This window comes from Oncorhynchus clarkii, chromosome 4 (genome assembly GCF_045791955.1).
Source record: "Oncorhynchus clarkii lewisi isolate Uvic-CL-2024 chromosome 4, UVic_Ocla_1.0, whole genome shotgun sequence".
Taxonomy (NCBI): Eukaryota; Metazoa; Chordata; class Actinopteri; order Salmoniformes; family Salmonidae; genus Oncorhynchus; species Oncorhynchus clarkii.
The window spans coordinates 84660899-84683499 of NC_092150.1; the positions used below are offsets into that span (position 1 = coordinate 84660899).

At 44.4% G+C, this 22601-nt stretch overlaps 1 protein-coding gene across 3 annotated transcripts in view; it reads left to right on the forward strand.

The window, feature by feature from the left end:
• Positions 1 to 15001, forward strand: part of LOC139407384 (serine palmitoyltransferase 2-like) — a 36728-nt gene extending 21727 nt beyond the window's left edge. Inside the window, exons 6-13 of one of the 3 annotated variants that reach the window (XM_071151125.1) lie at positions 228 to 321; positions 799 to 904; positions 2855 to 3074; positions 3697 to 3823; positions 8789 to 8924; positions 9196 to 9325; positions 10636 to 13553; positions 13807 to 15001. In XM_071151125.1, the coding sequence (XP_071007226.1) occupies positions 228 to 321; positions 799 to 904; positions 2855 to 3074; positions 3697 to 3823; positions 8789 to 8924; positions 9196 to 9325; positions 10636 to 10788 (966 nt within the window). In that variant the 3' untranslated portion in view covers positions 10789 to 13553; positions 13807 to 15001. Of the gene's footprint in view, positions 1 to 227; positions 322 to 798; positions 905 to 2854; positions 3075 to 3696; positions 3824 to 8788; positions 8925 to 9195; positions 9326 to 10635; positions 13565 to 13622 lie in introns of all 3 variants that reach the window. The other 2 variants (XM_071151124.1, XM_071151126.1) reach the window with 2 other exon arrangements.
• Positions 15002 to 22601: the final 7600 nt, after the last annotated feature.

Consider the following 22601-nt stretch of genomic DNA (forward strand, 5'->3'; position numbering starts at 1 on the left):
TAATGCACTCATTCTGCTCAATCGTTCAATCACTAGATGATGGAATTGTGTAACTTGTCTTGTGGTAACTATACAATGGCTGTGGTGTGATGTCTGAGGTGTCATTGACTGTGAGACTGCGTCTGTGAACCCCCCCCTTCAGGGAGACTGTCCTGTATACCACTTTAGTGTGTTAGTGTTTTTGTATTGCGATGTAAATATATGATATTATTTTGTTGTAATTCCAGGGCTGTTTGATCCTGAGTGATGAGTTAAACCATGCCTCTCTGGTGCTGGGCGCTCGGCTGTCTGGATCCATCATCAGAGTCTTCAAGCACAACAGTGAGTCATTTAGGGTTGTCCAAGACGACCCTGTTCGATCACCATCTATCTATTACCTCAGCCAGCTCTCTACAGTAAACTTACTAGCTGTCTAGCTGTTTGCTTGTCTTATATTAGAGTCTGAGCACATGTAAGCCATGTCACCGTCCATCCCCGGCCTCCTCTACACCATCTACTGTTCATCCCGATCCAGTTAGACGTGACTCTGTAGTTAGGTTTCAGGTAGTAATGCAAATCTGGATATTTCGTGCCAGTGTTTTTGTTTTCTCTCATTGCTCCTTCTGGCATTCTATTTTAGACTGACAAGACGGAGGAGATGTGATGGATAAACACATTTCTTCACTCGAAGACTGGCTGCCACTCGGTGTTAGCCAGCCATCTTGTTTTTGTCTTGCTTTGGGATACAATGTCTAAACATTCAGGTACTTAGGCTGCATTATTCAGACCCTTTTCTATGCTCTGTGTGTGTCTCTGTAGATATGGTGAGTCTAGAGAAGCTGTTGAGAGACGCCATCGTCCACGGCCAGCCCAGAACACGCAGGCCCTGGAAGAAGATCCTCATACTGGTCGAAGGAATATACAGGTACTGTACCTTTTTAAGAGGTATCGTATGATATCACATGTACAGCTATCATCTGCATTTATTTTTCTTATTTTTCTTATTAAACGTTAATTAATGAATTCCAATAAATAATGGAAATAACCCCAGCTGAATCAGACGCTCACAATACATTTTAGAAAGTCTCCCTGCAGACTCGACACGGCCTAGTCGTACAGAAAGGCTCCCTGCAGACTCGGCACGGCCTAGTCGTACAGAAAGTCTCCCTGCAGGCACGGCCTAGTCGTACAGAAAGGCTCCCTGCAGACCCGGCACGGCCTAGTCGTACAGAAAGGCTCCCTGCAGACTCGGCACGGCCTAGTCGAACAGAAAGGCTCCCTGCAGACTCGGCACGGCCTAGTCGTACAGAAAGGCTCCCTGCAGACTCGGCACGGCCTAGTCGTACAGAAAGTCTCCCTGCAGGCACGGCCTAGTCGTACAGAAAGGCTCCCTGCAGACTCGGCACGGCCTAGTCGAACAGAAAGGCTCCCTGCAGACTCGGCACGGCCTAGTCGTACAGAAAGGCTCCCTGCAGGCACGGCACGGCCTAGTCGTACAGAAAGGCTCCCTGCAGACTCGGCACGGCCTAGTCGTACAGAAAGGCTCCCTGCAGACTCGGCACGGCCTAGTCGAACAGAAAGGCTCCCTGCAGACTCGGCACGGCCTAGTCGTACAGAAAGGCTCCCTGCAGGCACGGCACGGCCTAGTCGTACAGAAAGGCTCCCTGCAGGCACGGCACGGCCTAGTCGTACAGAAAGGCTCCCTGCAGACTCGGCACGGCCTAGTCGTACAGAAAGTCTCCCTGCAGGCACGGCCTAGTCGTACAGAAAGGCTCCCTGCAGACTCGGCACGGCCTAGTCGTACAGAAAGGCTCCCTGCAGACTCGGCACGGCCTAGTCGAACAGAAAGGCTCCCTGCAGACTCGGCACGGCCTAGTCGTACAGAAAGGCTCCCTGCAGGCACGGCACGGCCTAGTCGTACAGAAAGGCTCCCTGCAGACTCGGCACGGCCTAGTCGTACAGAAAGGCTCCCTGCAGGCACGGCACGGCCTAGTCGTACAGAAAGGCTCCCTGCAGACTCGGCACGGCCTAGTCGTACAGAAAGGCTCCCTGCAGACTCGGCACGGCCTAGTCGTACAGAAAGGCTCCCTGCAGACTCGGCACGGCCTAGTCGTACAGAAAGGCTCCCTGCAGACTCGGCACGGCCTAGTCGTACAGAAAGGCTCCCTGCAGACTCGGCACGGCCTAGTCGTACAGAAAGGCTCCCTGCAAACTCGGCACGGCCTAGTCGTACAGAAAGTCTCCCTGCAGACTCGGCACGGCCTAGTCGTACAGAAAGTCTCCCTGCAGACTCGGCACGGCCTAGTCGTACAGAAAGTCTCCCTGCAGACTCGGCACGGCCTAGTCGTACAGAAAGGCTCCCTGCAGACTCGGCACGGCCTAGTCGTACAGAAAGGCTCCCTGCAGACTCGGCACGGCCTAGTCGTACAGAAAGTCTCCCTGCAGACTCGGCACGGCCTAGTCTTTACGTAGAAGTGGGCATAAATATAGTGCGACTTCAGTTCTTTGTCATGTACTTAGTGTAAAGGTCAACCAATCCGTTCTGTTCAGTGTGGATCTTGGTGAAGCTGCCTGTCCCTGATCAGTTCACTAAATGTGTCGTTAAAACGGTCTGACACACCCTGAGTGATCTAGAGAAACACTGTCACTGACTTCTCACAGCAAATGAAGATCAAAAAGAAACACACTGTTTACGTTGTTTTAGATTGCACATAGGGAGATGTTCACGTCTTAGTACGGCCGTGTGGTCATTTACCAGACACAACAGTCGATCCACAGAATATTTGTAGTGTGTGTGTGCTGTGCGTTAATGTCATGTATGTGTGTGTCTGTCTCTCCTCCCTCCACGTCTCACCATTCTCCTCTCCATCTTCAGTATGGAGGGATCCATCGTGCGTCTGCCTGAGGTGATAGCCCTGAAGAAGCGCTACAAGGCCTTTCTCTACCTGGACGAGGCCCACAGCATCGGGGCACTAGGACCTCGTGGTGGAGGGGTGGTCGACTACTTTGCTCTGGACCCCAAAGATGTTGATATCATGATGGGAACGTTCACTAAGAGCTTTGGTGCTGCTGGAGGGTATATCGGAGGAAAAAGGGTGAGTCTGCTGTCTGACAGAGGTTAAAGGGCAGGGGAGGTCATTATGGGAGTATTTACCCAGAGCTTTAGTGTTGCTGGAGGGTATATCGGAGGAAAGAAACCTGAGTTCCAGCTTTTTTCCTCATGTTCCCATTCCGTTAAGTGAATGAATACTAGACTAGGAAGTATGGCTAAGCAACACCAAAAGATCTGTGATTAGGAGAAATGCTCTTGACGGGGTGCCAAGACCTCTGAAGCAGCCATCAGTGCTGGAAACACCAAAACATTCAGTTCCAACAGAGGGGGGAGGGAGGGGTCCCTCCCTTCTAACACTGAAACTGCCCTGGGTGTTCATACACAGATCATCGCCACTGGCATGAGTCATGACATGTATATTACGAGTCGAAGCCTTTATTTTCAGGGATGGTTACTGATACAGTTACCAGATACTGAAGTTTCGGTGTGGTGGTTTCGTCATCAACAGGACAACCCGGTTTCATCATTGCCCAATGATACGAGACATTTCCCACAGTACTTAGTGAAACCAGATTTCCATGGCTCAGTTGGAGCATGTTTAATTTCTGAATAGATCCCATACTGTCCACATTAGAATGACAATGGTCTCTTCTCTTCCCCCGTAGGAGTTGATAGACTACCTGCGGTCCCACTCCCACAGTGCTATCTACGCCACCTCCATGTCCCCTCCTGTGTCCCAACAGATCATCACTTCTATGAAGATTATCATGGGGGAGGACGGTACCACTCTGGGTGAGTTTACACAGCCAGCCTCCCTCAGCTGGGAGGAAACACACTGTGTAGCTGAAATAGAACTAGTTATTATCCCAAATCCTGCAATCATTAACACATATCAAGAAGCTGATTTAAACAGCACGATCATTACACAGGTGCACCTTGTGCTGGGGACAATAAAAGGCCTCTCTAAAATGTGCTGTTTTGTCACAAAACACAATGTCACAGATGTCTCAGGTTTTGAGGGAGTTTGCAATTGGCATGCTGACTGCAGGAATGTCCACCAGAGCAGTTTCCAGATAATTTAATGTCCATTTCTCCACCATAAGCCTCCTTCAACTTCATTTTCTGACAATTTGTCAGTACCTACAACCGACCTCACAGCCGCAGACCACGTGTAATCACGCCAGCCCAGGACCTCAACATCCGGCTTCTTCACCTGAGGGATCGTCAGGGAGGGGTGTGGAGGAGTATTTCTGTCTAAAATAAAACCCTTTTGTGGGGAAAAACTCATTCTGATTGGCTGGGCCTGGCTCCACAGTGGGTGGGTCTAAGCCCTCCCAGGCTCACCCGTGGCTGTGCCCCTGCCCAGTCATGTGAAATCCATAGATTAGGGCCAAATTAATGTATTTCAATTCACTGATTTCCTTAAATGATCTCTAATTCAGCAAAATATTTGAAATTGTTCCATTATATTTTGGTTCAGTATACTGTACATGCAGTGCATTCAGGAAGTATTCAGACCCCTTGACTTTTTCCTCAGTTTGTTACATTACAGCCTTATTCTTAAATCCTCATCAATCAACACACAATCCCCCAAAATGACAAAGCGAAAACAGTTTATTAAAAATCAACAGAAATACCTTATTTACACAAGTATTCAGACCCTTTGCTACAAGGCTTAATTGAGCTCAGGTTAATCCTGTTTCCCTTGATCATCCTTGAGACGTTTCTACAACTTGATTGGAGTCAACCTGTGGTAAATGCAATTGATTGGCCATGATTTGAAAAGGCACACACCTGTCTATATAAGGTCCCACAGTTGACAGCGCATGTCAGAGTAAAAAACCAAGCCATGATTGTGTTGAGGCATAGTTCTGGGGAAGGGTACCAAAACATTTCTGCAGCATTGAAGGTCCCCAAGAACAGTGGCCTCCATCATTCTTAAATGGAAGAAGTGTGTAACCACCAAGACTCTTCCTAGAGCTGGCCGCCCGGCCAAACTGAGATATCAGGGGAGAAGGGCCTTGGTCCGGGAGGTGACCAAGAACCGAGTGGTCACTCTAACAGAGCTCTAGAGTTCCTCTGTGGAGATGAGAGAACCTTCCAGAAGGACAACCATCTCTGCAGCACTGCAACAATCAGGCCTTTATGGTTGAATGGCCAGAGGGAAGCCACTCCTCACTAAAAGGCACATGACAGCCCACTTGGAGTTTGCCAATTGTGACCTAAAGACTGTCAGACCAAGAGAAACAAGATTCTCTGGTCTGATGAAACCAAGATTGAAATCTTTGGCCTGAATGCCAAGCGTCACATCTGGTTGGAAACATGGCATTATCCCTACGGTGAAGCATGGTGGTGGCAGCATCATGCTGTGGGGATATTTTTCAGTGACGGGGACTGGGAGATCAGTCAGGATCGAGGGAAAGATGAACAGAGAAAAGTGCAGAGAGATCCTTGATGAAAACCTGCTTCAGAGCGCTCAGGACCTCAGACTGGGGTGAAGGTTCATCTTCCAACAGGACAACAACCCTAAGCACACAGCAAGGCAATGCAGGAGTGGCTTCGGGACAAGTATCTGAATATCCTTGAGTGGCCCAGCCAGAGTCCAGACTTGAACCCGATCGAAGATCTCTGGAGCGACCTGAAAATAGCTGTGCAGCGACGATCTGCAGAGAATAATAGGAGAAACTCCCCAAATACAGGTGTACCCCAGAAGATTCGAGGCTGTAATCGCTGCCAAAGGTGCTTCAACAAAGTACTGAGTAAATAGTCTGAATACTTTTTATTTTTTAAATAATAAATTAGCAAAAATGTCCATCTGTTTTTGCTTTGTCATTATGGGGTATTGTGTGTAGATTGGTCTGGGGGGGGGGGGGGGATTTAATCAATTTTAGAACAAGGCTGTAACGTAACAAAATGTGGAATAAGTCAAGGGGTCTGAATACTTTCCGAATGCTCTGTATCTACCTCAACTACTGCTGAACATTAACTACGGTATTGGCACTGACCCTGTAAAACCTGATTCCGTCATCAATACTTAATCATCAGGAGTTGAATCTGCTCCAAAGGGTTGATGATGATGGCTATACACAAGGATTTCACTTGCGTTAGGCTGTGCCTGGTACAGCACAGTGTCATTACCACCAGTAACCACAAGGTGGCAGTACATACCTGGAAAGCATTACTGACTTCTGATTAAATTCATTGATTCTTGCTCACAGAAAAACTGAAGGAAAAACACAGTTTACATTGCTAAAAAAATATGCACTTAAAATACAATTAGCTGTGTGTGGATTCTTCCAAATTAAAACTTAATACGAATATAAAATTCCATAGCTGTTGAGTCCTCTGGTTGAACTGTACTTAAAAACTAGTGAAAGTTGGGTCTCCTGTCTGGTCCATCTGTAGAACACAATCTCCTCTCTTCAACCTGAGTGCTGTCATCAGGTGCTGTGTAGTTGACGGTCACTCCTACACACACTGTACAGCAAACATCTGGAACCAGCTCAGCCCATCCAGAGTGTATGTATCCCCCTCTCGTTAGCACCGGGCTGGGTTAAAACCTCCAGTCAGTCCCCTGCTTCCCTCAGGGCTCTGAGTGATTGAAGCCTGTGAACTGGTAGTATGGACTTTCCCAACATGGCTTCATGGCTTTCAGATGTCTGTCTGTCTGAGTGTGTGTTGGAAATTCAAGCCTTTGAAGTTACTGCCATGGCTAGGTCGCTAGGAGAGGTAGTGAGGCTAGGTCGCTAGGAGAGGTAGTGAGGCTAGGTCGCTAGGAGAGGTAGTGAGGCTAGGTCGCTAGGAGGGGTAGTGAGGCTAGGTCGCTAGGAGGGGTAGTTGAGGCTAGGTCGCTAGGAGGGGTAGTTGAGGCTAGGTCGCTAGGAGGGGTAGTGAGGCTAGGTCGCTAGGAGGGGTAGTTGAGGCTAGGTCGCTAGGAGGGGTAGTGAGGCTAGGTCGCTAGGAGGGGTAGTGAGGCTAGGTCGCTAGGAGGGGTAGTGAGGCTGAATGTTTTGGCCATAGTGTTGAGTGACTGGGTTTCACATCTCGGGGAACTAACACGAGTCTTCAGATCTCAGCCAAGGTTACCCATCATACTCTCATTACACAACCAGAATGACTTTCTCTGGTTTGTAGCTTATTACAGTTTATTACATATTTCATCTCTGGATGGGATGGGGAACAGTTACATATTTAATCTCTGGATGGGACGGGGAACAGTTACATATTTCATCTCTGGATGGGATGGGGAACAGTTACATATTTCATCTCTGGATGGGACGGGGAACAGTTACATATTTCATCTCTGAATGGGATGGGGAACAGTTACATATTTCATCTCTGGATGGGACGGGGAACAGTTTATTACATATTTAATCTCTGGATGGGATCGGGAACAGTTACATATTTCATCTCTGGATGGGACGGGGAACAGTTACATATTTCATCTCTGGATGGGACGGGGAACAGTTACATATTTCATCTCTGGATGGGACGGGGAACAGTTTATTACAGATTTCATCTCTGGATGGGACGGGGAACAGTTACATATTTAATCTCTGGATGGGACGGGGAACAGTTTATTACATATTTCGTCTCTGGATGGGATGGGGAACAGTTACATATTTAATCTCTGGATGGGACGGGGAACAGTTTATTACATATTTCGTCTCTGGATGGGACGGGGAACAGTTACATATTTCATCTCTGGATGGGACGGGGAACAGTTTATTACATATTTCGTCTCTGGATGGGATGGGGAACAGTTACATATTTAATCTCTGGATGGGATGGGGAACAGTTACATATTTCATCTCTGGATGGGATGGGGAACAGTTTATTACAGATTTCGTCTCTGGATGGGATGGGGAACAGTTACATATTTAATCTCTGGATGGGATGGGGAACAGTTACATATTTCATCTCTGGATGGGATGGGGAACAGTTACATATTTCATCTCTGGATGGGATGGGGAACAGTTACATATTTCATCTCTGAATGGGATGGGGAACAGTTTATTACATATTTCATCTCTGGATGGGACGGGGAACAGTTACATATTTAATCTCTGGATGGGATGGGGAACAGTTTATTACAGATTTCATCTCTGGATGGGACGGGGAACAGTCAGGACATCAATTTAAAAGGAATGTGAAACAAGTGGGAAACAATCCCTCCTGAGTATACCCCCCTCTTTTTTTCCGTTTATATCACTCTTCAGTTCTCGCAGAATGGTTCTGAATTCCTGGGCTCAAGAAAAAATAAATCTGTGTGAATTGAATATCAGACTTGTTGTGTCTTGGGTACCTTTTGAAGCTGTATGTTTCTGTCTCAAAATGAAATGGCAGATACTGGAGCTTTTTTCTCATGTTGCTGAAGTCACCCATTACCCCACTACCCATTACCCACTACCCACTACCCACTACCCATTACCCATTACCCACTACCCATGCCTTAGTGAACAGGCAGGTACTAGGCTCTAAGGCCTAAGAGAGGTCGCCCGTGTGCCAGCCTGGTTCTGCTCTCTTGCCAGCTCCTCATGGGATTGACAATGGAGTAGTAACAAACTAAAACCCATCAGGTGACAAGGGGAGGGTCTGGAATAGAGGGCGTGGCCAATAGTCCTTTAAAGGGTGTGGTTTACCTGTTTTAATTGTTTTACTGGTTAATGGTTGTAATCACTAATGGTTTAACAGGTTTTTACTAATGGGTTTACAGGTTAATGGATTAAATAGAGAATGGTTTCATTGTGTTTCCAGGTGTGGTTCGTCTGAGGCAGCTGTCAGAGAACACTACGTATTTCAGGAGGAAACTCAGAGAGATGGGCTTCATCATCTATGGCAACGATGACTCTCCTGTTGTACCCATGATGCTCTACATGCCCGCCAAGATAGGGTAGGTCTGGTAATGGCTAGTTAGAGATGTTTACCAGAACACAAACAAAACACCAAGATAGACTAGGTTTTATCAGTCCGCCGCGTAACACCTTGGTCAACTCACACAGTTTTAGACTAAATAACCACTGTGAACATGGTCAGATTGTTTCTGTTCACTTTCCTCTGACACGATCAATATGGCATTCCTCAGTCAGTCACAGAATAAGCAGATTGTTCACACAGTTGGTCACATGTTCTCTAACCCCGCTCTGTGATTGGTTTTCTCTCAGGGCGTTCGGTAGGGAGATGTTGAAGAGGAACATTGGGACGGTGGTGGTTGGCTTTCCGGCAACGCCCATCATAGAGTCCAGGGCCAGGTTCTGTGTGTCTGCTGCCCACACCAGAGATATTTTGGACACGGTGAGACAACCAATCACGGACTAGAGTCAAAGGACCCCCCCCCCCCCCCCCCCCCCATGGCGTCCTCTCTATCCTGCATCTTGTCTGTCTGTCACTCACTCAATAGGATATTTTGTCTCTCTCACTCAATAGGGTTTGTGTTCATCACTAGTTATATTCTATTCAAGTCTCTGAGATGTTAGTATGGGATGGAAGGAGAAGAAACTGCATTTTAGTATTGAGATGCACCTCAAGTCTCTGTGGTCCTAGAATTGGGTCCAGTTCAATTGATGGGAATGTTGAATATAAGTTGTATATCAGTGGTTAGATTGTATGGTGAAGACTTTATTTCTCCCTTGAGACTACAGCGTCATCCCTTTTAATAGCTGAAAGAATCCCTCCACATCTCTTCAAAGCAGTGGGACTGACTGACTGACACTTCCCCAGTGTTGAGTCAGTCAAGCCTGGCTTCTGACTTTCATGGCTGATGTGCTGCTGGTGTGGAAGACAGGAAAGGCATTTCAATATGTGCTTTATTAGAGAGGGTTCAGAAAATATTTTCCTTTCAAATACTTAAACTGGGCTCAATAGAGTTTGCCTGGCGCAATGGAACCAACAATCGTCCCATAATTACCAACCCCGCCCGTCTGGTACACCCAGGCAGGTTCAATCACGTCTACAACATGTTTTGGGAGAACACCTATTGTTTGAACCCAGGTGTGGGTGGGAGACCTGGAAGGATGACAGCACAGGCCATTACTATGGTGGATCAGCGAGCTCAGACACTTTTATTTAAGGAGTGTTGTCTGACCTAGGACAGTCCATCTTTTTGATGAGTGGGTCAACAGACACTTTTTCCTCTCTTTACAAAGTTCAGAGAAGGTATGAAACAAAGAAAGTGGAGAAAGATAGATTGTTTCCAAGGTTGCGGACCGATGGTATTGCAGGGCAGATAAAGTCTCCTGGGGTAAGTGGTGTAGTTTTAGCTCTAGTTGTGTATTCTTTGTTCACCCTTACGCAAATGGCCCCCATTTATCTTCATTAACAGTTTGATCAGGTGAATTTCAGGGTTCAGCAACCCTCACAATGCTGTAAGAAACCCCCCCCCCTCCCATCTCAATCTCCTGGGTCAGCAGGAAATACCCCTGCTTCTTATGCTCAACATTCTGCTGTTGATCTTGATGTTGTATAGCTTCTCATTTCTCCACAGTAGAGGATCCTGCTTCTGAGACCAAATGGAATCCATCCAGCTCTCTCTCTTTCATGTTGATGTTGAGTAGCTTCTCATTTCTCCACTTGTTGTTTAATCTTCTCTCCTGTCTTCTCCCCAGGCGTTGGAGGCCATCAGTGAGGTAGGAGATATATTACAGCTGAAGTATTCTAGACACCAGAGACGTCCTCATCTCCCCTCCTCCCTGGGTTCATGGTCCTCTGAGGAGAGTCTGCTCCAGGAGCCCAGCCACATCAAGCCTTCTGTCATGTAACTAACTGAAATTGCCTACACTGTTGTAGGGTCAAGTTGCCTCTAGATGCTGATCTTGTCAGTTTAGTATTTTTCCTCACTAATAGTTAATGTTAGGATTGGGGGATGGAAAGCTGATCCTAGATCTGTAACTAAGTGAAACTTCACCAGGTCTGAACAGTCACCATGTGCCCAGAGGGTTTTCATAATGCATCTTAACTTATTGTGACTTCATTTTTTTTTTAGTTTGTACATTAATGTTGAGTCTTAAATATGTCTTTGTGCATTATGCGGTCTTCCAATGCAATAATAACAAGATTACATTGACATTGTAGTAATTTAGAAGACTCTCTTATCCAGAGCCACTTACTGGAGCACCTTGCTCAACGGCACATTGACAGCTTTTTCACTGATTCGGCTCAGGGATTCGAACCAGCTACCTTTTAGCTTACAGGCCCAACACTTTAAACCAATAGGCTACCTGCTGCGGTTCTTACATGTATTTTCAGCTTTTAAGATAGGTTTTCATATTAAAATATACAGTACCACTTGTTTGGTTATACCAATGGTTGGTTACTGGCAGGAGTTATGTAACAGACAAAGTAAATAAATAATATATATCATTCCTTACGTTAGTAGAGCACTGTTGATATGGGTAAAATACCCCATCCCCACCTAAATACAGGCCTTCATATCACATGGGGTACATCAAGTGTCAACCTTATTTTTGTTATTTTATTTAACTTAAACCTTTCCACTCTAATCAGTGTTTTATACTTGAATATTGTCATTGGGTCCTTTCTCTAACCAAATATATGTATTGTACATTATCTACTGTTTATACTGTAAATTAACATGTGAACATCTTCTTTGACTTAACATCGTAGCTAGTCACCAATCACAGAGCTGCTTTCCATGAGTAGTCCTAGCTCTCTCTGTAATCTACGTATCACACCTGGCTCATGTTCATTAGGGCACGTCTCTGCCAAAACAAGCATTTCTTATTGGACAAGCCCTGGTAGTCCCTCCCAGTTTCAGTTAGTTTTTGTTCCATTTTGTGCCTAATGAACACGACTTTGTTCCAAAAAGATCTGTTGAGATATTTAGAATAGTAGGGGGGGGTGGGGGGGAATCCCTTTGAAGAGCCGACCATGTGGTGAATGTTTTTTTATTTTCTATCATCTTTTTCAGCCTTTAATATTTAGTGTTCTTTACACCTGTGCTGGAATAACTTGAACTCATATGTCTTAAACAGAGTCTTTAACATATCCATGAATGAAGATGCTCTAATACTGCTATAGGATAAATAAGAGCCAGGTCGTGTTGTGTGTTTCTTAGGATCGGCTTCCTGGAATAGAAAATACATATATTTCAATGGAGATTCTTGCCTTCATCTGTGTGCGGGAAACTGCCTGTTACTGAAGACACATGTCATGTGAATATCTAACGGTATATCTGAACCTAAGTGCTTATACTATTATTAAACAACCCAGCGCTGATGTCTTCTTCCTGAACAATGACACGCTGGGTGTAATGTAACCACACTGTCTATCTGTACGTATGACCATGCTGCATCCTAACCGTGCTTCTCTGATGTACAGATATGTCCTTATTCGGAAAACACTTCCTATGGATACCCTCTTTATAAGGTATTATAAGTGCATCCATAATGCCTTATGAGCTATGCATTATAATGCCTTATGATCTATGTATAATGCCTTATGAGCTATGTATAATGCATTATAATGCCTTATGAGCTATGTATATTGCATTATAATGCCTTATGAGCTATGTATATTGCATTATAATGCCTTATGAGCTATGTATAATGCATTATAATGCCTTATGAGCTATGTATATTGCATTATAATGCCTTATGAGCTATGTATATTGCATTATAATGCCTTATGAGCTATGTATATTGCATTATAATGCCTTATGAGCTATGTATATTGCATTATAATGCCTTATGAGCTATGTATATTGCATTATAATACCTTATGAGCTATGTATATTGCATTATAATGCCTTATGAGCTATGTATAATGCATTATAATGCCTTATGAGCTATGTATATTGCATTATAATGCCTTATGAGCTATGTATATTGCATTATAATGCCTTATGAGCTATGTATATTGCATTATAATGCCTTATGAGCTATGTATATTGCATTATAATGCCTTATGAGCTATGTATATTGCATTATAATGCCTTATGTATATTGCATTATAATGCCTTATGAGCTATGTATATTGCATTATAATGCCTTATGAGCTATGTATAATGCACAAAATAGGTTTAATACAGGACGTTTTTCTATTTATTGCAAATTCCCTATAGTATTTCAATCTGCCTTGTTTTGGGGAAGATGTTTCTAATATAGTATCTCTGTGGGTTGCAGCTCTATGTTCTACAGCAGTTCTTCTAAATTCCATTTAAAGTCGGCCATTTCAGGAAGTTACATTTCATGGAATTTCAGTTTGGAAATGTTTATTCAGAAAATTCAGAAAACTATTAGAATTGACCTCCTGAATTGACTTGATTTGTAATGGAATTGACCCCCAACCCTGTTCCAGAGTACCTATGTACGTGTGTTTTTAATAACTGACATGTCTTCAGTGCTAGTACTACTGATGGGCATTGGAAATGCAAAGATGATGTAGCCTCACTGAAACGACAGGCTTTACGGCTGGCTAACGACAGGCTTTACGGCTGGCTAACGACAGGCTTTACGGCTGGCTAACGACAGGCTTTACGGCTGGCTAACGACAGGCTTTACGGCTGGCTAACGGCAGGCTTTACGGCTGGTTAACGGCTGGCTAACATCAGGCTTTACGGCAGGCTTAAAGGCAGGCTTTACGGCTGGCTAACGGCAGGCTTTACGGCTGGCTAACGACAGGCTTTACGGCTGGCTAACAGCAGGCTTTACGGCTGGCTAACGGCAGGCTTTACGGCTGGCTAACGGCAGGCTTTACGGCTGGCTAACGGCAGGCTTTACGGCTGGCTAACGGCAGGCTTTACGGCTGGCTAGCGGCAGGCTTTACGGCTGGCTTTACGGCTGGCTAACGACAGGCTTTACGGCTGGCTAACGACAGGCTTTGCGGCTGGCTAACGACAGGCTTTGCGGCTGGCTAACGACAGGCTTTACGGCTGGCTAACGAATGCTTGGTTTGAAGGAAGCGTCTTTTTACCGCCGACTATCTCACAATGATTCTTCTTATCTGATATGGCATTCCAGAATTAGCTGATTTTGTTTTGGCTGGCTTGTATATTTGTTATTTTATTTTGTGTAAATTATATATTTGATTTTCAATGGGACAACCTATGGGTCATTTCAAGTGTAATATTGTGATTAGTTAAATATCCGGTTTGTAGTTGAGGTGTGTGAGTGTAGAAATGAATCGAACAGAACTGAGGCTAGCACTGTGATCATTCCACCACTACAAGCTCCTTTTAAACTATCTCTGACATTTTAAAGTGTCTATAATTTGTTTAACAGTAAAACTGAAACCTTGTTGATTCTGCATTGTATTTAGTTCAAGCTGGGTGGGCCCATGTAGTTAGTCTCTCTTGGTCCCGAATGGCACTCTTTTTCCTATAGTGTACTACTTTTAACCACAGCCTTAGTCAAAAGTAGTGCACTATAAAGGCAATGGGGCACAATTTGGGATGCCTGCTCCATATCCTGTTCCCATCTCTATTGAGACAGGATGTGATTGCTCATATCCAGCAACATGATCTCAGGAAGGCTTTTTACATTTCTACAAAGCAAATAACATTTAGCTTCATATGTCATTAATCACTGGCCCATTTTTTTTTTTAAAGCAAATGTGTTTTTAAAATGAAAAGATTAAAAAGTTCTTTGATGTAAAATGACATTGTTTAACCAGCAATGGGAGAGATTTGTGAACTGACCTACTATGTACGCGGCTGTATAAATCCTGTATGTTATCAGTAGGCTTTTACCCTTGGCAAGTTCAATGTTTGGAGATAGTTAGGGTTGAAAGATAAACCATTTGAGGTTTCTGAAGCAATGGTGTGTGTTAAACCGTGCTGTTGGAAACGGTGCTGAGATTAAATCTGTCTTTGTTTGTATCAAGCTCTAGGTTAGATTTGTCTTTTGGCAAAGGTCTATATACATACGCACGATGTGTAATGTCATCTATCGGAAAGTCTTTACAGAATGAATACCATTAAATGACTTACAACCTGTTTGTATCTTAAAGAAGACATCTCTTGATTTATTCTGTTTTATTTGTTACACTCACTATTAAATGTATCCATCACTATGACTAACACCAACACCTGTATTTCTATTGAAAATTATAGAACAAATGATTGTGTGTGTGTGTATATCCTTCTCATTGTTGAGTTAAGCAAATATATGCATCTCTCATTGAAAAAACACCTACCTGTATGATTCAACATATCCTATTTAGCATTGTTAGTCCGTCCCAAAAATGTCTCCAGTCTTTTTTGTTCTTTCCTTGAGCTGATTATTTTTGAAATACCCCCCCCCCCCCCTCCTCTGTTCTGTCTTAACATCTGTGGATATTTATCTATTATTCTGAGAGCAAATGTGTTCACGATCTGTCTAGATGCATTCCACACAGAACTAATTTGTAGTCAATTTAGAACTGTACAAGTCACTGTAGATGCGCCCGCTTCGATGGGGCCAGAAGCCATGCTTTGTTACTATTCTGAATGGCAACAATGCAAGAAGCTGTCGTGTGGGGAATTGTAGATGGCTCTTTTCGTCTAGTTTTTATCTTGTTCGACAACTCAGACATACGTCGAATGTGGCAAGGACTACAGACGATCACACCCAAAAAATACAAATGCAGTTGTGTGGTGCCCACTGAAGCCTTCCTCCCAGCCAAACTTAACACATTCTGTGCTCGCTTCGAGGCAGACAATACTGAGCCATTCAGGAAGACTTCCGCTGCTCTTGACGTCTAGGTGTTTTCGCTCTCCAAGGCTTATGTTAGGAAAACGCTCAAAAGAGTGAATACTCACGAAGCCGCTGGCACCGAGTGTGTGCTGACCAGCTTGCAGGCGTATTCTCCGCTATCTTCTCAGACCCAATCCAATTAGCCTACCGCTCCAACAGAACCATGGAAGATGCCATTTCCATCACATGAACACATCTGGACAAGAGGAACACCTATCTGAGAATGCTGTTAATTGACTACAGTTCAGCATTCAACACTATTGTTCCCTCCAAGCTCAGAGCCCTGGGTCTGGATACCACCCTCTGTAACGGGATCCTGGACTTCCTGAAGGGCAGACCACAGGCTGTGAGGATTGGCAACAACCCCTCCACATGGACTCTTAATACAGGGTTGGTGACGACACCACGGTTGTAGGCCTGATAACCAACAATGATGAGTCAGCCTATAGGGAGGAGGTAAGTGAACTGTCATAGTGGTGTCATAACAACAACCTCTCCATCAATGTCAAACAAAGAAAGCAGGGGGGGGACATGCCCCGATCCACATCAATAGAGCGTCACAAGTTAAGTTCTGACCCTAGTTGTGCACTGACATCACCACTCTTGTTGAGAGGGTACAACAGCATCTCTACTCGGCATGCCACCTCGGGTCCTCTCCAAATACTACCGCTGCACCATCCCATCCAGGACATCACTGGTGCCCCCCCCCCCCCTATCCAGGACATCGCCGGAACCATCCCCCCCATCCAGGACATCACTGGAACCGTACCTCCCCCCATCCAGGACATCACTGGAATCGTGTCCCCCCCTATCCAGGACATCACTGGAATCGTGCCCCCCCCCCCCCCCCCCCCAATCCCGGGCATCACTGGAATCGTCCCCCCCCCCCCCCCCATCCAGGACATCACTGGAAACGGTGCCTTAGGAAGGCACGCAGTATCATCAAGGACCCCCATATACCCCGGCCACGACCTTAACCATCGGGCAGACCCCATACACCCCGGCCACGAGCTGTTCTCTACCTTAACCGTCGGGCAGACCCCATACACCCCGGCCACGAGCTGTTCTCTACCTTAACCATCGGGCAGACCCCATACACCCCGGCCACGAGCTGTTCTCTACTTTAACCGTCGGGCAGATGGTATCGGAGCATGAGGTCTGATACCGACAGGCTCAGAGACAGTTTCTATCTAAAAGGTACATTATTTCCTTTAGGAATGTAGTGAAGTACAGGTCATAAACAGTTAAAAATATAAATGATAAAGTACAGATACCCCCAAAAACTACTAAATAGTACTTTAAAGTATTTTTGCTTAAGTACTTTACACCACTGCCTGTGAGGGTATATGGACAGACATGATTATACAGTAGAACAACCCTGAAAACAGATTGATGGCCTTGATGCTGTTTGTGAACCATAGAATCATGAATCAATGGAGATGTGATGTTTCCTTCCCAACCTGTAGCATCTTGCTTCCACAACACTATCATGGTTATAGGTTTGCCGTGTGCATCCCTGCCAGTTGATAATGCCCTTAATTAAGACAGAGAGCCCCTGAGTCCCTGTGATTTCTATAGTAACTAATAGGTAAGAATGTATGTCTAAGAAGTGTTAGTTCTGCCGGGTTCTCCAAATCTGTGTTGAACTGTAAAAACAAATTGATGTCATCTGTAGAACACCGTTGATGAAGAAAATTTGAGTCAACATCCGAATCCTGTTGATCCATGGTGTTTAAGCTAATCTAATAATGTAAGCAGTTTGAACACACTTGAGTAAAATTCTAGTAAAATTACACATTATATCCATGTGTGATTGAATCGGGGTGCAAAGATAAATCCTGATTCCTATTAATCCACATAGTGATGCAGTCACAAATTACGACTACCTTTTGAGGGATACACATCAGTGATTCTACACTTGAGAAACACACTGTCAAATTGAACTTGTCAATGAAGTTCATAAGCTTGACTAATACTCATCTGAAGCTTCTGTGTCCCAGAATGAACTTTTATTTTCAATGAAACCTTGTATCCAGTGTAGATCTCATCTCAATGTTCTACTCCATAATTTTCCAATCCCCCCCCCCCCCCCTCTTCCTAACAAAATCAACATCCACAGACAAGTTCCTCTTTGATCCAATCCCTTTGTTTGCATCCAACACTGGAGATGGAGGAGCTCGCAACGGGAAATAAACATGTAAAAAAAAACATTCTGCCTGTTCTAATATGGAGGAAGTTTCAGTCTGTTTTGTCTCCAATTGAAAGCAGATTGCTGCTCTACACGTGCTAAAGCTGGGGATCATTCAATCTCTATGGGTTCAGCATCTCTATGGGTTCAGCAGCATCTCTATGGGTTCAGCAGCATCTCTATGGGTTCAGCAGCATCTCTATGGGTTCAGCAGCATCTCTATGGGTTCAGCTTTGTAAGATCAGTCAGCGGTCCTGGTTAAGGTACATCAAATGGAAAAACAAAGTTGGCTTCTCTCCTTGGCTGTCTAGCTGGAACCCTGAGAGAGATACCGAGGGCGTCCTTCACTGATCAGGTTCTTGTGAAAACACTCTGAGTACTACTCTGAGTAAAAACACAGGCCTGTCAAAGTTCGCTAATGTGTTTCCTGTTGTGTTTTTGTAATGTAGTGGATGAGTAGAGGCCTAGTGGGAGTTGAGGTGAAGTCAGCCACACAGAGAAACAGAACATTGTACATTAATCGTTTTGCTACTTTACATTTTGTTCTGAACTGCATTTTGTTCATGTGACAAACACACTTTGATTTGACATCAATGTGTGTAAACTGGACTGAATAAGTGTAACTTTAGACCGTCCCCTCGCCCATACCTGGGCGCAAACCAGGGACCCTCTGCACACATCAACAACAGTCACCAACAAAGCATCGTTACCCATCGCTCCACAACAACCGCGGCCCTTGCAGAGCAAGGGGAACCACTACTTCAAGGTCTCAGAGCAAGTGACGTCACCGATTGAAACGCTATTTAGCGCTGCACCACCGCTAACTAGCTAGCCGTTTCACATCCGTTACATAAGGACGCCTTCAAACGAGCCAGAAAATGTCTTTATATTAATCGTTGTATTTGTCACGACATTTTTTCACTGAAATACAATAAAAAATATCAAAGGATATACAGACACTTGATATAGTCACTGTTGGGAGTGGTCCTGTCGTGCCGACGTCACCGTGGCGCCAGTGTCTGTCCGTAGTAGAGTTGCAACATTCCTGAAACTTCCTGAATTCCTGAAAATCCCGGTTGAAGAATTCCAGGTTGGATGATTCCTCTCGCAGCATTTCTGATTCCAGAAATTCTCAGCATTTCAGAGAAACCTGGGAAAGTTGTCAGATTTTTTTGCAACCTTAGTCCGTAATAGTGCACCATGTGGGTTTTAGAAAACGGACAATAAATACTGTACAATGCGGTAGTAACACTAGTTTAGGAAATCACAAAAGATCAACCATGCTTTTAAACAGAAACTCACATGATAATATACTTTACAAATTAACAATGCAGCATTTCTGCCAAGTCATCCCTTCACAATTATAATATATAAACATGGGTATATATGCTTACACACCATCGTTTGTGGTTTTTATGCATTAAATAAAAGGCCTTCTTTACATGTCATTCCAAAACTAGATTTCCCGATAAAGGTTTGGAGCGTAAACATTAAGACTATAGGTGTTCCCTCTATAATGAAGCCTTTGCCAATACAACACAGCAACGCAAAAAGCTATTTAAATGTAATTACATTAATTGAAAGATTACATTAAAGACTACATGCCAAATAACGCACAAAGAGGATCATTTCGTAATTTTAAGTGTATTTATCCACTACCCATTTTCCTCTGCAGTTTCCATTTCCGTAACATGTACCATTTATGTGAATGAGCATTCTGAACCACTGGGTCCCGATACTTCTCCACTGTTGAGGTACATGTAAAAATGGACTATATTCTCTAACAACTTGAGTTCCCCTGAGAAAACTGTAGAAACATACATGATTGAAGGTTATCAAGCTGTCATTGTTGAGACTGTGGATCATAAATTCAGTCCAGACCAGATCACGCCACCTTGTAAGAACATCTGGTATGCATGTTATCATGAATTACCATGAATTGCTGGAGGTTGTTGTTCTTGTTTGTCAAGATCTTTAGACCCAATTCTCTCCTCAGCCATAAATATATATTTTAAAGAAGAATCGCTCAAATTCATGCACGTTAGTGCAACCATATGTAGATTCCTCGCCAGTCCCTATCACATCTGAAGTATATTCTCTTAGCAGCATCGTTAAGACTTTTCAATTGGCCAAGACATGTTCCGTCTCACCATTCCCCTCTTCAAAATAAGATTTACCACAGTATCAAACATCTCACATAGCAAAATCATACAAGGAAGTACGTTAACCATACTTATGTTGCTCTGTTCAGCAGTGTTGGGATTTGATACTCGAAAAGGTTGTATTACTAGTTACATTTAACAAAAGTAACACGTTCCGTTACAATATTACTTTGTGTTACCTTCATTAAAAAAATCTCAATCTCACAATTAGTTAGACTTTCGAAGGGAGAAAGGCGAGCTGCTCACACTACCAAAGATAGGCTACTTACTAACTCAGGTTGGAGCTGCTTTAGTCTAAAGCTAGTCTAAAGGTGCTGTGCTATCATGTGGGCTACTTAATTAGCCATGTAGACTGTCAGCCAAATGTCTCTACAAACGTCTCTATCATTTCATTGAAAATCTTTCTCTCGAGCCGCCAGTTATGGTTATAGAGCGCAAGTAGGCTACACGGACCCATAATGATGTATAGAGGACACACCTGCCAGTAGACGGGAAAACAGCCCTCTAAGGGCGTTTCTATGGACAGCAGCTGTCATGACATTTCGACAAACAGGCTTTTCCGCTGCTCGACAACTAAATGAGGAAACGACTCGAGATCGGATCACGGAAACACGTGGCCGGTAGAGATGTGATTCTGAAAGTAACGCATGCGTTGTTTGACAAAGTAAATGTAATAATACACTATATATACAGAAGTATGTGGACACCCCTTCAAATGAATGGATTTGGCTATTGCAGCACTTACTGACAGGTGTCTAAAATCTCCATAGACAAACATTGGCAGTAGAATGGCGTTACTGAAGAGCTCAGTGACTTTCAACGTGGGACCATCAAAGGATGCCACCTTTCCAACAAGTCAGTTCATCAAATTTCTTCCCTGCTAGAGCTGCCCCGGTCAACTGTAAGAGCTGTTATTGTGAAGTGGTCTAGGAGCAACAATGGCTCAGCTGCAAAGTGAAAGCTCACAGACAGGACCACCAAGTGCTGAAGCGCATAGCGTTTATAAATTGTTTGTCCTCGGTTGTAACATTCACTACCGAGTTCCAAACTGCCTCTGGAAGCAACGTCAGCACAAGAACTGTTCGTTTAGGAGCTAAATTAAATGGGTTTCCATGGCCGAGCAACCGCACACAAGCCTAAAATCACAATGCACAAGGCCAAGCGTGGGTTGGAGTGGTGTAAAGCTCGCTGCCATTGAACTCTGGAGCATTGGCAACACGTTCTCTGGAGTATTGAATCACGGTTCACCATCTGGCAGTCTGACAGACTGCCCCAATGTATAGTGCCAACTGTAAAGTTTGGTGGAGGAGGAATAATGGTCTGTGGCTGTTTTTCATGGTTCAGGCTAGGCCCCTTAGTACCAGTGAAGGGACCTCAGCGTTACTCTGGACTCTGATCTCTCTTTTGATGAACATATCAAGACTGTTTCAAGGACAGCTTTTTTCCATCTACGTAACATTGCAAAAATCTGAAACTTTCTGTTCAAAAATTATGCAGAAAAATGTATCCTTTTGTTACTTCTAGATTAGACTACTGCAATGCTCTACTTTCCGGCTACCCGGATAAAACACTAAATAAACTTCTGTTATTGCTAAACACGGCTGCTATAATCCTGATTAGAACCAAACAATTTGATCATATTATTCCAGTGTTAGCCTCCCTACACTGGCTTCCTGTTAAGGCAAGGGCTGATTTCAAGGTTTTACTGCTAACCTACAAAGCATTACATGGGCTTGCTCCTACCTATCTTTCTGATTTGGTCCTGCCGTACATACTTACACGTACGCTACGGTCACAAGACGCAGGCCTCCTAACTGTCCCTAGAATTTCTAAGCAAACAGCTGGAGGCAGGGCTTTCTCCAATATAGCAACCTTTTTATGGAATGGTCTGCCTACCCATGTGAAAGACGCAGACTCAGTCTCAACCTTTTAAGTCTTTAGGACCATGCCTCAGGACTACCTGGCCTGATGACTCCTTGCTGTCCCCAGTCCACCTGGCCGTGCTGCTGCTCCAGATTCAACTGTTCTGCCTGCGGCTATGGAACCCTGACCTGTTCACCGGACGTGCTACCAGTCCCAGACCTGCTGTTTTCAACTCTCTAGAGACAGCAGGAGCGGTAGAGATACTCTGAACGATCGGCTATGAAAAGCCAACTGACATTTATTCCTGAGGTGCTGTTGGTGTTGGTGTTGGTGACCTGTTGCACCCTTGACAACCACTGTGATTATTATTATTTGACCCTGCTGGTCATCTATGAACATTTGAACATCTTGGCCATGTTCTGTTATAATCTCCACCCGGCACAACCAGAAGAGGACTGGCCACCCCTCATAGCCTGGATCGTCTCTAGGTTTCTTCCTAGGTTCTGGCCTTTCTAGGGAGTTTTTCCTAGCCACCGTGCTTCTACACCTGCATTGCTTGCTGTTTGGGGTTTATCAGCTGATGTAAGAAGGGCTTTATAAATACATTTGATTTTATTTGAAATCTTAACGCTACCGCATACAATGACATTCTAGACGATTCTGTCTAA